Source organism: Calliphora vicina, chromosome 5 (genome assembly GCF_958450345.1).
Source record: "Calliphora vicina chromosome 5, idCalVici1.1, whole genome shotgun sequence".
Lineage (NCBI taxonomy): Eukaryota > Metazoa > Arthropoda > Insecta > Diptera > Calliphoridae > Calliphora > Calliphora vicina.
Window position 1 is genome coordinate 8,043,952 of NC_088784.1, and position 13,266 is coordinate 8,057,217.

At 27.6% G+C, this 13,266-nt stretch overlaps 1 protein-coding gene across 5 annotated transcripts in view; it reads left to right on the plus strand.

Annotated features, from left to right (window-relative positions):
• Ehbp1 (Eps15 homology domain containing protein-binding protein 1) overlaps positions 1–12,875 on the plus strand; it is a 73,757-nt gene extending 60,882 nt beyond the window's left edge. For 3 of the 5 annotated variants that reach the window (XM_065510773.1, XM_065510775.1, XM_065510774.1), the window contains exons 7-14: positions 3,415–3,617; positions 3,726–4,189; positions 4,373–4,465; positions 6,257–6,628; positions 6,695–7,400; positions 7,915–8,011; positions 8,081–8,269; positions 11,195–12,875. In XM_065510773.1, coding sequence (XP_065366845.1) covers positions 3,415–3,617; positions 3,726–4,189; positions 4,373–4,465; positions 6,257–6,628; positions 6,695–7,400; positions 7,915–8,011; positions 8,081–8,269; positions 11,195–11,276 — 2,206 coding nt within the window. In that variant the 3' untranslated portion in view covers positions 11,277–12,875. The remainder of the gene's footprint in view (positions 1–3,414; positions 3,618–3,725; positions 4,190–4,372; positions 4,466–6,256; positions 6,629–6,694; positions 7,401–7,914; positions 8,012–8,080; positions 8,270–11,194) is intronic. The other 2 variants (XM_065510777.1, XM_065510776.1) reach the window with 2 other exon arrangements.
• Positions 12,876–13,266: the final 391 nt, after the last annotated feature.

The window sequence follows — 13,266 nt, forward strand, 5'->3', positions numbered from 1 at the left end:
CGGCAGTTTATTTTAAAATGTCTTTGTAAAATCAACAAATAAACTGCTTTCATTTTCTTTCGATTATAAAATTTAAAATTTGTTTATATGTATTTGATTTATGAATATGTGTATGTTTTAAAGAAGTTTTTTCATTGGATGTGATGCTCGTATTTAATATAGAACTTATATTGGGAGCCTGAATTTAGTGACGTATTAGAGACTAAATTAAGTTACGTTTGAGCATTAGTTAAACTAGCAAACATTTCATATTGCATGATAATTTTTAAGATATCAAATCGCCCAGTTGTTAATTCATTCGGGTTTAACTTATCAACATTTTATGAATGCCTTCTCTTGGACTTTTGATGAGGAAGAATAATCATTGCGGGAATCGCGTTTCCATTGTTTTTCTAATTCAATTGGATTCTTTGTTCGCTAGAACTGACATTGAGAGACTGAATTAGTTCATCTTGCAAACATGTAACGTAGCTCGATAATTTTTATGAAATGACCCGATAGGCAATTTATTCGGTATTAACTTATCAACGTTGTGCTGGAGAAGAATCATTGTAGGCACCGTGTTTTTCTATTGTGGGGAGGGTATAATGCGTTTGTGCAGATGTTTGAAACGCCCATAACGCCCATGAGTAGATTAAACGATGTCCGTCCGTCCGTCTGGTTGGCTGTCCATGTAAACCTTGTGCGCAGAGTACAGCCAGCCAACCAGACGGTTTCACCTAGCCCCCATACAAATGTCCTCCCGAAATTGGACTTTATATATATATATCTCCACAAATTTCGCTCCAAATAAGTTTTATATATACAAAATTTATATCACCAAATTTGGTTACGATCGGTCCATAATTAGTCATAGCTCCCATATAGACCCGCTTCCAAAAATCACTTTAACGTACATTAATCTCTTAAAAATATTGGTATACTTACAAAATTCAACATAGTTAACTTTCATATAGACATAAATCACACGACCTAATTTCATAAGGCCCACTTCCGAAAATCACTCAAAAATATAAATTATTGAAATTTTAAAAGAAAAATGTTTTTGCTCTTTTACTTAGTGTAGGGCATTATATAGTCGGGCTTGACCGACCATACTTTCTTACTTGTTTTTTTTTAATTCAATCGGATTCTTTGCTCAACCCGCTAAACATTTGCTCTACCCGCTAAACATACTACTGATATTGAGGGACTGAATTGAAAAACGAATTACAATAAAGGTAATTTAACAACATTGAGCAGGAAATTTATTCAAAGCTTTGACCTTTTCCATTGTTAGCTTTGACCTTTACCCATATTTCTGGCAACATATCGATTCCGAGCCAAAAGAACGGCTCATCTTTAGAGGCCAAGAACGAATCGAGCTAATATCGGATACTCTGTTCAAAAGTGTAGCGTATCCCAGAGAGAGCGTATGCATTAGGGATGCCAAACGGGACTGGGTTTTACAAATCCCGGGATTCGGGATTTTAGAAATGTAAATCCCGGGATCCCGGGATTTTTCGGGATTTCGGGATTTTTCGGGACTTCGGGATTTTAGTTAAACGTCAAAAACATCAAATTCAACAATAAAAACTATTATGTCATTAATATATTTAAGTAAAAACATAACAAATCAAAAACTAATGCGTTAAATTAAAATAAAATGGTCCATGATTTCCCCTAGCTCCATACAATTGTCCCCCGGAGTACTGTTTGAGCAGTCATAAATATCTTGATTATGCGGCAATCCTTATAAAATTTTGCACAAAATAAGTTGTAAATACTCTAAAATTATACTGTAAAGTACTGCGGAAATCGGGCTACATTTGCCCCTAGTCCCCTTTAGAAAATAACTTGAACATAAATTTCGTAAAAGTGTAAATTGTGTAAAAGCCTGTTAATGCAAGGGAGACGTGCTGCTCTCCGATTCAAATGAAAAAATCTGTCTGCGTTTGGATTTGAAGCGAGATTAGTATTATAAAAAATATGGTGAAATTTAGCTTTCTAAGTATTTTGGGTGCTTCAAAAATCTTCCTAAAATATCAAAAATCTCATAATATTTCGGGATTTGTTAATCCCGAAAAATCCCGGGATTCTTTTTCACAAATCCCGGGATTCGGGAAATCCCGATCCCGAAAAATCCCGGGATTTTCGGGATTGGCATCCCTAGTATGCATCGATTGAAACATATATAAGTTGGACGAGGCATGGTCTGGACTATAATGCGGGTGAGGCAAAACTTCTCAACCACTTCATTCTAAATACTTTTAAATGGTATTCCAACAAGTGCAACATTATGAAATATTACTGGTCACATATTCTGGTAATTTTTCGTCCAATGCTTCAAACGAATCAGTTGCATTCGGTATAGGTTCTCTGTAATAGTCTGGCCAGATTTCAGCAGCTCATAATATATAGGACCTTTTAACTCCCACCAAATACAGAGCATTACCTTTGCGCCATGGATATTTGGCTTTGGTGTCGATTCGGCTGCTTGGTCAGGCTTCACATACGATCTCTTACGCATCGGGTTATCGTAATGGATCCGTTTTTCATCGCAAGTAATGATTCGGAGCAAAAACGATTTTCTTTTATAGCGTTCAAGCATAATTTCGGACATGCAAAATCGTCTTTCAGGGTCTCTTAGCTTCAATTCGTATGGTGTCCAATTTCCCTGCTTTTGGATGAATCCTGCTGCTTGCAAACGTTTTGAAATTGAGGTTTGCAACAATCTTCATGGAGTAATGGCTCCAATTCATGATCTTCAAACTGTTTTGGATGGCTTGGACGTTTTTTGTTTTCCATGTCAAAATAACAACTTCTGAATCGCACAACTATCTCTGGCACGTTGAAACCGATGGAACACATTTACCATAAGCTTGGGTGAGCAATCGGTGTGCTTCAGCGGCACTTTTTTCAAATTAAAGAAGTAAAGTAAAACTTCCCGCATATGTGTTTGTTGTAACAAAAATTACATTTTTACAACCAAAAAAATTTGGAAATATTTCACCCAAAATTTGTTGTCAACAAACATTTTTTTCGATCTAAAAATGTTTTTCACTCAAAAAATTGTTCCACCTAAAATTAGTTTTTACTCAAAAAATATTTTTGATTTTATTTTTATTTATTTTAAAATATACTTTGGTGAAGGGTTTATAAGATTCGACACTGTCGAATAACCACTCTTGTTTTGTATTTGGTTTGTACCCAGTGGAAAATCTGCCTCCAAAAATTGTTTGAAACGATTTTTTAAAAAAATGTTTTTCTCATCTCGCATTTAAAATTTTCCCTACATATTTAAAGCACTTTAATTTTGCAAGAAAATTTTATTGTCAGTTGTTTTTTTTATAAAGAATATTGAAACAAATTGTTTTTTATTGACGACTATGTATTTAATTTTGTATTTTTATTCATTTCTTTACCCAATTACAGAGACATGTCTAAACTTACACCTCATGATGTGGTGGGTAATTGTCGCATAGCATTCGATGCGGCTGAATCATTGGGCATACCACGTGTCATTGAGCCACGTGATATGAGTTTATTGGCCGTACCCGATAAATTGGCAGTCATGACGTATTTACATCAAATGCGTGCTCACTTTACTGGCAAACAACTGCAAATTGAACAAATTGGTAATTAATTGAAAGGCATAAATAAAATATACAAAACTATAACTATAACTAAAACGAAACAAACAAACAAATTAATAAAAAAAATATATATTTTTGCTCCCCCCCCAGGTCCCACATCCGACGAATCTAGCTATGTTATTGGCAATTATAAAACTGACAATCTGTCATCACAAAATTTACTCAATTTATCACATTTGAAAGCACAACTCTTACATCAGAATTCTTTGGATGACGATATCTTTGGCCTCGACAGTAATAAATCACAATTATCGCCAACGGTCAAGAAAGATGTTAAGAATTTAATATTGTCCGGTTCAAAGAGTATACTGGGTAAGGTGTTGTCGCCCACCAAGGATAAAAATACCATAAATGCTTCGCAGCATTCTAATTTGAGTAATATGGCCGTGACCACACCCTCTTCGCCTTTAATCGAGGATAATAATGTGGCATTGGATGATGCGAATGAAATGGAGAAATTAAATTCTTCGAATCAAGAAAATATCTCCTTTAATGCACAACAACCGGTGAAGGAACCCTCCTCACCCACAGCTTTAGATCCAAATACTACAAATGTAAGTAAAGGGAGTAATAAAGGAAATAATTTTTATTTTTATTTAACTATTTTGTTTATTAATTGTTGAGTTGTTTACAGCTTAGCTTTATTAATTTATTGTATTGAGTTTTATTTATAGCTTTTGTTTGGCTTTAATTTGTTTTGTTTATTTTTTTTTTGTTGGCGCTTATTTTTTTTTTAGAAAATTTTATCACGTCATAAAGAACAAAGTGAAAAGGCTCGTATCATGATGGAGAAATTAAGAATTTCTCAAAATGATAAAACTAATCATGATGTAAGTAGAATTAATCTCTCATTATCATTTCATTTAAATTTGTTTTAATTATTTTTAAGTTGTTTTTGAAAAGCTTTAATTTTATAAAAAAAAAATTATTTTATTTGAGTTTTTACAAGTTTCTTTTAACAATATTTTAAAATGTAAATATTTTTTAATAACGAATTATAACAAATTGGTTTATTCTAATTTTGTGCTTGCAAGTGTTAAGCAAAAGTTTTATATAAAGAGTTTTCCCAAGAGGTCGGATCTGTGATGACAATCCGATTTTTAAAATTGGATAAGTTAACAGATTTCTACATATTTTGAAAATTTTTCGATTTATGATTTTTAACAAATTTAAATGTGATATTTTAAATATGTTTATGGGATTCTGTAGATTACAATTGTAGCTATTATAAAACAAAATCAGTTTTTCATTATCACATTTCCTACAGTAAAAAAAGTTGAGTCATATTTTCTTTTCTAAAATTTTCAAAAATATTTTTTAGTTAAATATTTTTTTTTTAACAAAACCGATATTGAATATATGTTCGTATAATTTTTTAGCTTGAACATTAAGCTATTAGAAAATACTATTTAATTGCCATTTTTATTCCCCAAAAATTTTTTCACAGTATAAAAGGAAATTACTTAAATAATTGGTCATTAATGTTTAATACCTTTGAACAAGTATTAATTGTTTTGTGTCTGAATTAAAAAGCAAACAGATTCTAAATCGGTAATTTCTACTTCAATGCATATGATCTGATCAGATTTGGTTTTATGCGATTAATTCATTGAGGATCTGGTGAGGGTGAATCTTAGACACATCTACTCTTTTATCAGAAAATCCTGTCGGTTCGATATAGAAACGACTGAGAGACTTGCTTTGATTTATTTTGGACGGACCCAAGTGAAGCTTTAAATGGCTGGCCTAATATTTTTAAATATTTTTTTTTAGTTTTAAAAATTTTCAAAATTTGTGATTTTTATAAAACTAAATGTGATATTCTAAATTCGTTTATGTGATTTTGTAGCTTATACTTGTGGCTATTATAAAACACAATCCGTTTTTCATTATCGCATTTCCTGCAGTCCAATATGTTGAAACACTTTTATTTATTTGTTAAAACTTCAAAAATATTTTGAGTAAAATATTTTTGTAATACCAAAACCGATAATAAATATCTGTTGTTATAATATTTTAGCTTGAACATTAAGCTATACAAAAATATTGTTTAATTGCCCTTTTTATTCCTTAAGCAATTTTTCCTAAAATAAAAGGAATTAAACTTAAAATTTTTGTTCAAAAATCTTTTAACACTTTCAATTATTTTAAAACTGAATTCAATATCAGCCCAATAAGCAGATTTACTGCAATTCAAGTTGAAAGCAAGTGTAATTCAAGCCTCGAATCAATAGCATTATCCAGTAAAATCGAAACATAAATTCAAGACATTTTTGTTTGAAAAATATAAAATTTTTTCAAGTTTAAAACATAATAATATTTGCATTCAAGTCAAATTCCAAACAAATTTTCAAGTGCTTGAATTTTTGGGGCTTATTGGGAAACTGATTCCAAATGTACACCTTGTTTTATGCGATTAATCCGTTAACCGAATTTGCATAAATCGAACCTGTCTTCATATTAAATCTTCCGATTTGTTCCAGAATTCAAAAATGGTTAAATCAAACCTAAGAATTAAGACGTAAAGAAATTTACATTTCCCAGAAAATTATTATTACAATCCCAAAAAACCGCTAATTTGAAATTGTAAAACTAAAGATAAATCTTTTGAAATTTCACAGGAGGAACGTCAGCAACGTTTAAGAGAACAAGCCAGACGTTTAATACTCGAAACACGCAACAAAACCTCCAACAACAGTAGTTTGGAAAGTCCCACATCACCCACAAAACCAAAACGCTACAATTTCACCTCAGAACGCACGATTTCGCCGATCAACAATACGCTCGAGTTAGATGAGAATGTTTCCACATCGCCGAAACAGCAATTATCGCCAACGAAGAGAATAACACCACCACGTGATAATGACAACAGTAGTAGTAGTATAAATAAATTAAGTCCTAGTCATAGATTAAGTTTAACCAACGGTGGCAGTACTTTACAATCCTTCAATAATGTTATGGATAGAATAGCAACACCAAAGACCGAAAATATGGTGAGTACAGAAAACAAAATCATTTTGATTAAAGCAAAATATAACATAACTTTTATTTTATTGAAGGGCGAAAAACTCTCCTATATACAATCCGAATTGGAGGCCCTGGAACGTGAACAGGTGGCGGTGGATCAAAAGGCCAACAGTTTGGAGAAGAAACTGCGCGCTGTTATGGGCGGCAAACCAAGTAATAATAGAACTAAACAAAATTCATTTATTAGATTAATACGCAATAGTATTGGTGGTGGTGAAACTATACGCATTAAACTGTTAGATATAGAAAATGGTGAACTGTCGCTTACGCCCACGGGTAGTACAGATTCATCCACAGCTTCCTCTTCATCCTCTGTTTCAAGTGATGATGATGATGTTCATTTAAGACCTCATGTAGTTGGTAATACCAGACGTTTGCGTAAACGTCAACATCCCCATATTAAAAGACAACGTTCACAATCATGTGTTGTTGAATTGGAACATCACGAAAAAGATTCCACAACTGCAACCACACATAATATACATCAAAATAATAATAGTAATTGTAAAAACAATAATAATAACATGAACAGTAACAATAATCATAATACATCATCAATGATAACTGCTACCTCAACACAGCCCTATAGTATATTATCCTCAGCTTCGTCCAATCATTCCTCTTGTGATAATTTCAAAATCTGTAGTGATGAAGAAGAACAGCAAGTAGTCAAAAGACGTCATAGAAGACGTTCCACATCTCAAAGAAGATCAAGAAGTAGAAGCAAATGTGGTGGCGGTAAATGTTTTTCATACTGTTTACACAAGTTACAGTTGTTCTAAGCTGCTTTGCTTTTTTTTTAGTAAAACTAAACTAAAAAAAAAATAATTTAAAAACAAAAAACAAATCTAAACCCAGCAAGCTTAAAGCCTGCACTAAAACTAAAACTTTAAAACAAATTTTTTCAGCTTTTCGCTGCAGCCTTTAGTAGTGTCCTGACAAAACAAGACATTTTAAACCATAACATACCTTTTTTTATTACATATTAATTATTTCGTTGTATCAACTCATTAATACCATTTCAATGTGTGTAAATTAACTGCGTTCTTTTGTTTACGTTTCTTTTTTGTAACTCTCTAATAAATATAAGTACAAACCACTAATCAAACTCATCATTAATCAATGTTTTTTTAACATGCCTAAAAATGCTTTAGTTGTTGATCAATTCTTTTGTAAAGTTCTTTTAGAAAAGATGAAAAAAAAATGTATAGTTTTTAACTAATTTATTTATTTTCTATTTAAAAACCTTTAGTTACCGAAGAAACGGAAGAACAATTATTATCTCAATGGTTTACTTTGGTTAACAAAAAGAATGCTTTAATACGCCGACAAATGCAATTGAATTTACAGTAAGTTTAGTTTGTTTTGATTTTAGCTTGATTTAAATTAATTTATTTTCTTTTTTTATGTTTTAATAGCGAAAAAGAATGTGAATTGGAACACAAGTATAATCTGCTAAAGGAGGAGCTGCGTGCTGCTCAATCGGTGGAAGATTGGCGCAAAACCGAAGCTCAGCGTGAGAAGGAACGTGTGCTTTTGGACAAATTGGTGGCAATTGTGGACAAACGTAATGAATTGGTGCAGTGTTTACACAATGAGGAACAAGCGTAAGTTTTTTTGTTATTTAAATTTAAATGTATTTTTTAGAACACAAATTTTTCGCGGAAATTTCACGTTTTATATTCATTTAGAATCAAAGATAAATGTTATTTTAAAGTTTTTTCAAATTTTGATTAGTTACCGATCTTACTATTGGGTTTACTTTCTTTCGAGCTATCTGTTATCTCAGCATGGTCTTTCTTGTAGAATAAAAGACTAAAATTTTTTAAATTAAAAAAAAAGAAATATTTTATAAATTTTGAAAATTAATGATTTTGTACTAAACTAAATGCGATATTTAAAATTAGTATATATGATTCTGTACCATATATTTATAGCAATTATAAATTATAATCGGTTTTTCATTATCCCATTTCGTACAGTCTCAATGGTGTGGACCACTTTTTGTTTTAGAAAAAACAACAAACCTATTTTTGAGTTCATTATTTTTGTAATAACAGAACCGATATTAAATATCTGTTTTTATAATTTTTTAGCTTGAACATTAAGCTATAAAAAAATTATACTTAATTGCCCTTTTTATTTCCCAAAAATTTCTTAAAAGTATAAAAGGAAATTACATACCTTTTTTTAAAATTTTTTTTTAACTTTTTTTTGATTTTATAAATTTTTACTTTTTTTTACTAAATTCAATAGAAATAAGATCCAGAATAACACTTTGTTATATTAGAAATCTTAAAATCTGCATAATTTTCTTGCTTAGAAATTTGTAAATATTATTGGAGTAATTTTCACATAATTTTATAACTATTTACTAAACTAACTCTGATATTTAATTCCTGTACAAGTATTTTTGATGCTTATGTTTGTTGTCAACATAAACCACAGATAGTTTTTTATTATCATATCTCAAAAAGCGTTTTTATTATTGTTACAAAATTTATTATATAAAAAAACTGAAAAATAACTTGATAGCTGATGTTTTTAATTCCACAGGCGATATTGAATAATGTCCCGCATATATGTGTAGCTTAAATGTAAAACTATTTAAAAATAATATTTAGTTTTACCATTCATCTAAGAGAATACATAATTCAAATTTTTGTTCATTAAATTGTAGTTTTAAAAGTATTAAAATATCAGGCTGGTTTTGAAATAGTACATTATGTAATTAATTCAAATTGATTTTGGTAACTAAAATATTTGATTCGTATTTGATATCCTGAAATCACCTTTCACCTTGGTACATGCCATTTGCATATCTCTTAAATAAATCTGACAATATAGTGAATTTTAGTTTGACAAATCGGTTCAAGGATGGAATACAGGATATTGACATAAAAAAATTTACATTTTACATAAAGGAAATTTGAAATCATTTTTAAATATTTAGGCCCTAATTTTGTAAATCACGTCACCAAAGTGATATTACAAAATTTTAAAAACTTTTAAAAATTTATTTATTAAAAAATATATTTTTTTAATTTTCAAAAATATTTTAAAAAAATTCTGAAATGCTTTTACTACTGTAAAACTATTTAAATTTTCAATATTTTTTTTAAATTCTCAATATTTTTTTAGAACTATTTTTTATTCTAAACTTCACTATTTTTTTTTAATTTTTAAAATTTTTTAAAAAAAAATTTAAACAAAATTTTAAAATAATTTTACTACTGTAAAAAAGTAATGATTTCTTCAAAATTTTCAATATTTTTTTAATTTTCCCCATTTTTCATATTTTTTTTTTTTAATTTTCTTTAATATTTTCTATATTCACCCTCTATTTTTGATTTTCACGAAAATGACTTTTTGATGGTAAAATGTTCAGTAAAACAGCCCTCATATATGTTGTGAATTTATAACAAACATGTTATTTTTTGCTGTTTTATTTGCACTTTTGTTATTTCTCTATCTTACACATATAATTTTTCTGAAAGCAAAAAAAAAATCTTTTCAAAAAAAATAATTTTTAAATATTTTTTTGATTTAAAAAAATTTACAGAAGCAAAATTTTTTGTTTAATATTGTATTGAATCTTAAATAAATCACGTTAAAAACTGACAGATTGCATAAATGAAATCTAAATAATAAATGTTTATTAAATTGCAAAACCCTCTATCTGATCATTCATACATACACATTGAATATTTTTGAAAAGCAAAACCCTCTATCTATCATAAAGTCCACAATAATGCAAAATTTTAAAAAATGTGAGATTTAGTAGCTGCTTTAAAAAAATATTGTATAATACCGAATTTTAATAACTCAAGTAATACGCGAAAAACAATTTTTTGGCTCTACTGAAAGTGAGGGTTTTGAATATAGGCCCTCGATATTTTCTTTTAAATTTAATTTTTTTTTTTACTTTTAAATTTCAAATATTTTTTATAAATTTTTTTAATTAATATATTTTTACATTTTCAATATTTTTTAAAACATTTTTGAAGTACATTATTAAATATACATATTTTTTTTAAAAATTCTCCATATATTTCTTAATTTTCTAAAAAATCTTTAATATTTTGAATATTAAAATTAATATTAAACAAATAATCTTTGTTATTTTCCTTTAAATTTTCAATAGTTTTTTTTACAGTTTCAATATGTTTTTAAATTTAAGTTTTTTAAATTTTCAATATTTTTTTAATTTTGCCATATTTTTTTAAAATTCTCAAAATTTTTTAATTTTCGAAAAAAAAAATCTTTAATATTTTTTGTAAACAAATAATTTTTGATATTTTCTTTTAAATTTTCAATATTTTTTTTTAATTTTCAATATTTTTTTGTTTAATTTATAATAATTTTTTAAATTTTCAATGATTTGTCATACAATTTTTCAAATATTTGTTTCTTATTAAGGGTATATATTTCTTCATTTTTTTTGAAATGAATACCGTCACTGTAATAAAGTGTTCAATTAAAATCTTTATATAAAAATAATTTAAATCAAATATCCTCTTCATTATTTTCAGTATCGAGGATGATCATGAAATTGCTCGCAATCTGGAACAAGTGAATATAAGTGGCAATAATGAAAAATGTGTAATATCTTAAAGAGCCAGCCGTCACTTAAGCTAAAAATAGAATCGAATAAACCACAAATATAACTACAACAAAAACAACATCCAAACGGAACTCAAGAGACTTCCATGACTGTGTGTTAAAACCAAAACAACCAAACAACAACAACAACCGCATCAATTTATTTTTTTTTTTTAAACAAATGACAAAAACGGCGTTTAAATATTGAAAACAAACCAGCAAAACAAAATTAACTTTAAGTTTCTGTCTTTTTTTTTAAAACAAAACAAAACTAAGCGTGCAAACAAAATGTTCACAGATTTCCAAACGAAATGAAAATCTTTATGTGTCTAGCTTTATATATTTTATAAAATATATATATATATATATATATACTTATATATTTAATCAATAATAATTAACAATTAAATCATCATTTAAAAGAAAAATTATTTACGAAACTCTAAAAAGAAAGTATAACGATTTATAAACTACACAATAAATGAACAAAAAAATAAAAACAAGGATTTGAAAAAAAAAAATAACAATATTTTGAACAGTAAACATTAAAAATACCAAAAATTAATACAAAAAAGAAAACTATTTTGAACATAAAACTGAAAATAAAGAAACACAAAAATATTTTTCGGTAAAAAGTTTCGGAAACCAAATAAATAAATAAAAAAGAAATCTATAAAACCTAAAGTTATAAATGAAAAACAGAATTTCAAACATATATATTTAAAAACATACGTCCGTTAGCTATTTAAGTCTTGAAAGAAACAAACAAAACACAGATACTTACTTACATATATCATGATATTTAATTATAAACCTATATAAAACAATAAAAACCGTTTTTATTTTATCTTTTTTTTTAATTTCTCTTTTAAATTTAAAAGAATTGTGCCATTTTTATTTCTTTTTTTCGCTCAACCAGATACTCACTTTTAAATTGTTTTATTTTAAAATCCCGTTTTTTCAATAATAACAAGAAAAATAATTTAAAGTTTTGTACATTTTGTTTTTTTAAAAAAATAATTTGCTTCTCACCAAATATTTTATGTTTTGTAAAGAAAGTAATGAAATAAAAATATAAACAATTATATTTAAGTTTAAGTTTTAATTTTAGTTTAAGAAAAACTAACTATCATCTGTTAAAAGAAAACTAGAAACATCTAACTAAGTGTGATCCTATTTATAATTCGTGTTTATAACAAATTTAATTTATTTAACTGATTTTATTTGGTACCTTTATTTTTAGTTAATTTTAGTTTTAATTTATAGTTAGTTATTCCTAAGTTAAGTTGTGTATATTTTTTTTTTTTTATTTAATTTTTCGTGTATAAAATGAATTCTCTCCTGCTTTTTTATGTAATTTATATTTACATTTAATCATTTTTTTATTATTCCTTAAAGAAAATTAATTTAAATGAAAGCATACATAATTTTTAGCGTTTCTTAGCTATGGTATAACTTAAAGAAAATACAAAAACAGTGTTTATTTCGCATTAATTAAAACAAGAAATTAATAATAATTACAAAATTATCTGACAAAAATAAATGAAAAAAAAAAACTGAAAACTGAAATAAACCAGAAATTATATTTATCAAATGATAATAAAGAAAGAATTAAGGTGTTTTATTTCATAAAGATTTTCCTAATTTTGATATGTTACTTTTTAGCTGTTAAATTAAAGGAACCATATTTGTGACTCATAGCAACAGTTCCTGTTATTTTCTAGAAGTGTTTCGCCACTTGTAATTATTAAATGAATTATGTCTATTATATTGTATTCAAACAAACTACTTAGTCACTAATTAATAATAAAAGATGTTTATCTTAAACATTTAGTATTTCGTGTAACTCTCTTTTAACGTTAGTACACTTTTACCAATCACCATGAATCGTTGGAAATACTGGTTATTACAATTCGCCCAATGGCAGAGTATCCTATTGGGTTATACCGCAATCGTTATTGACTTTAAAAATATCCGTTTAAAATCCAATAAATTCATTAAA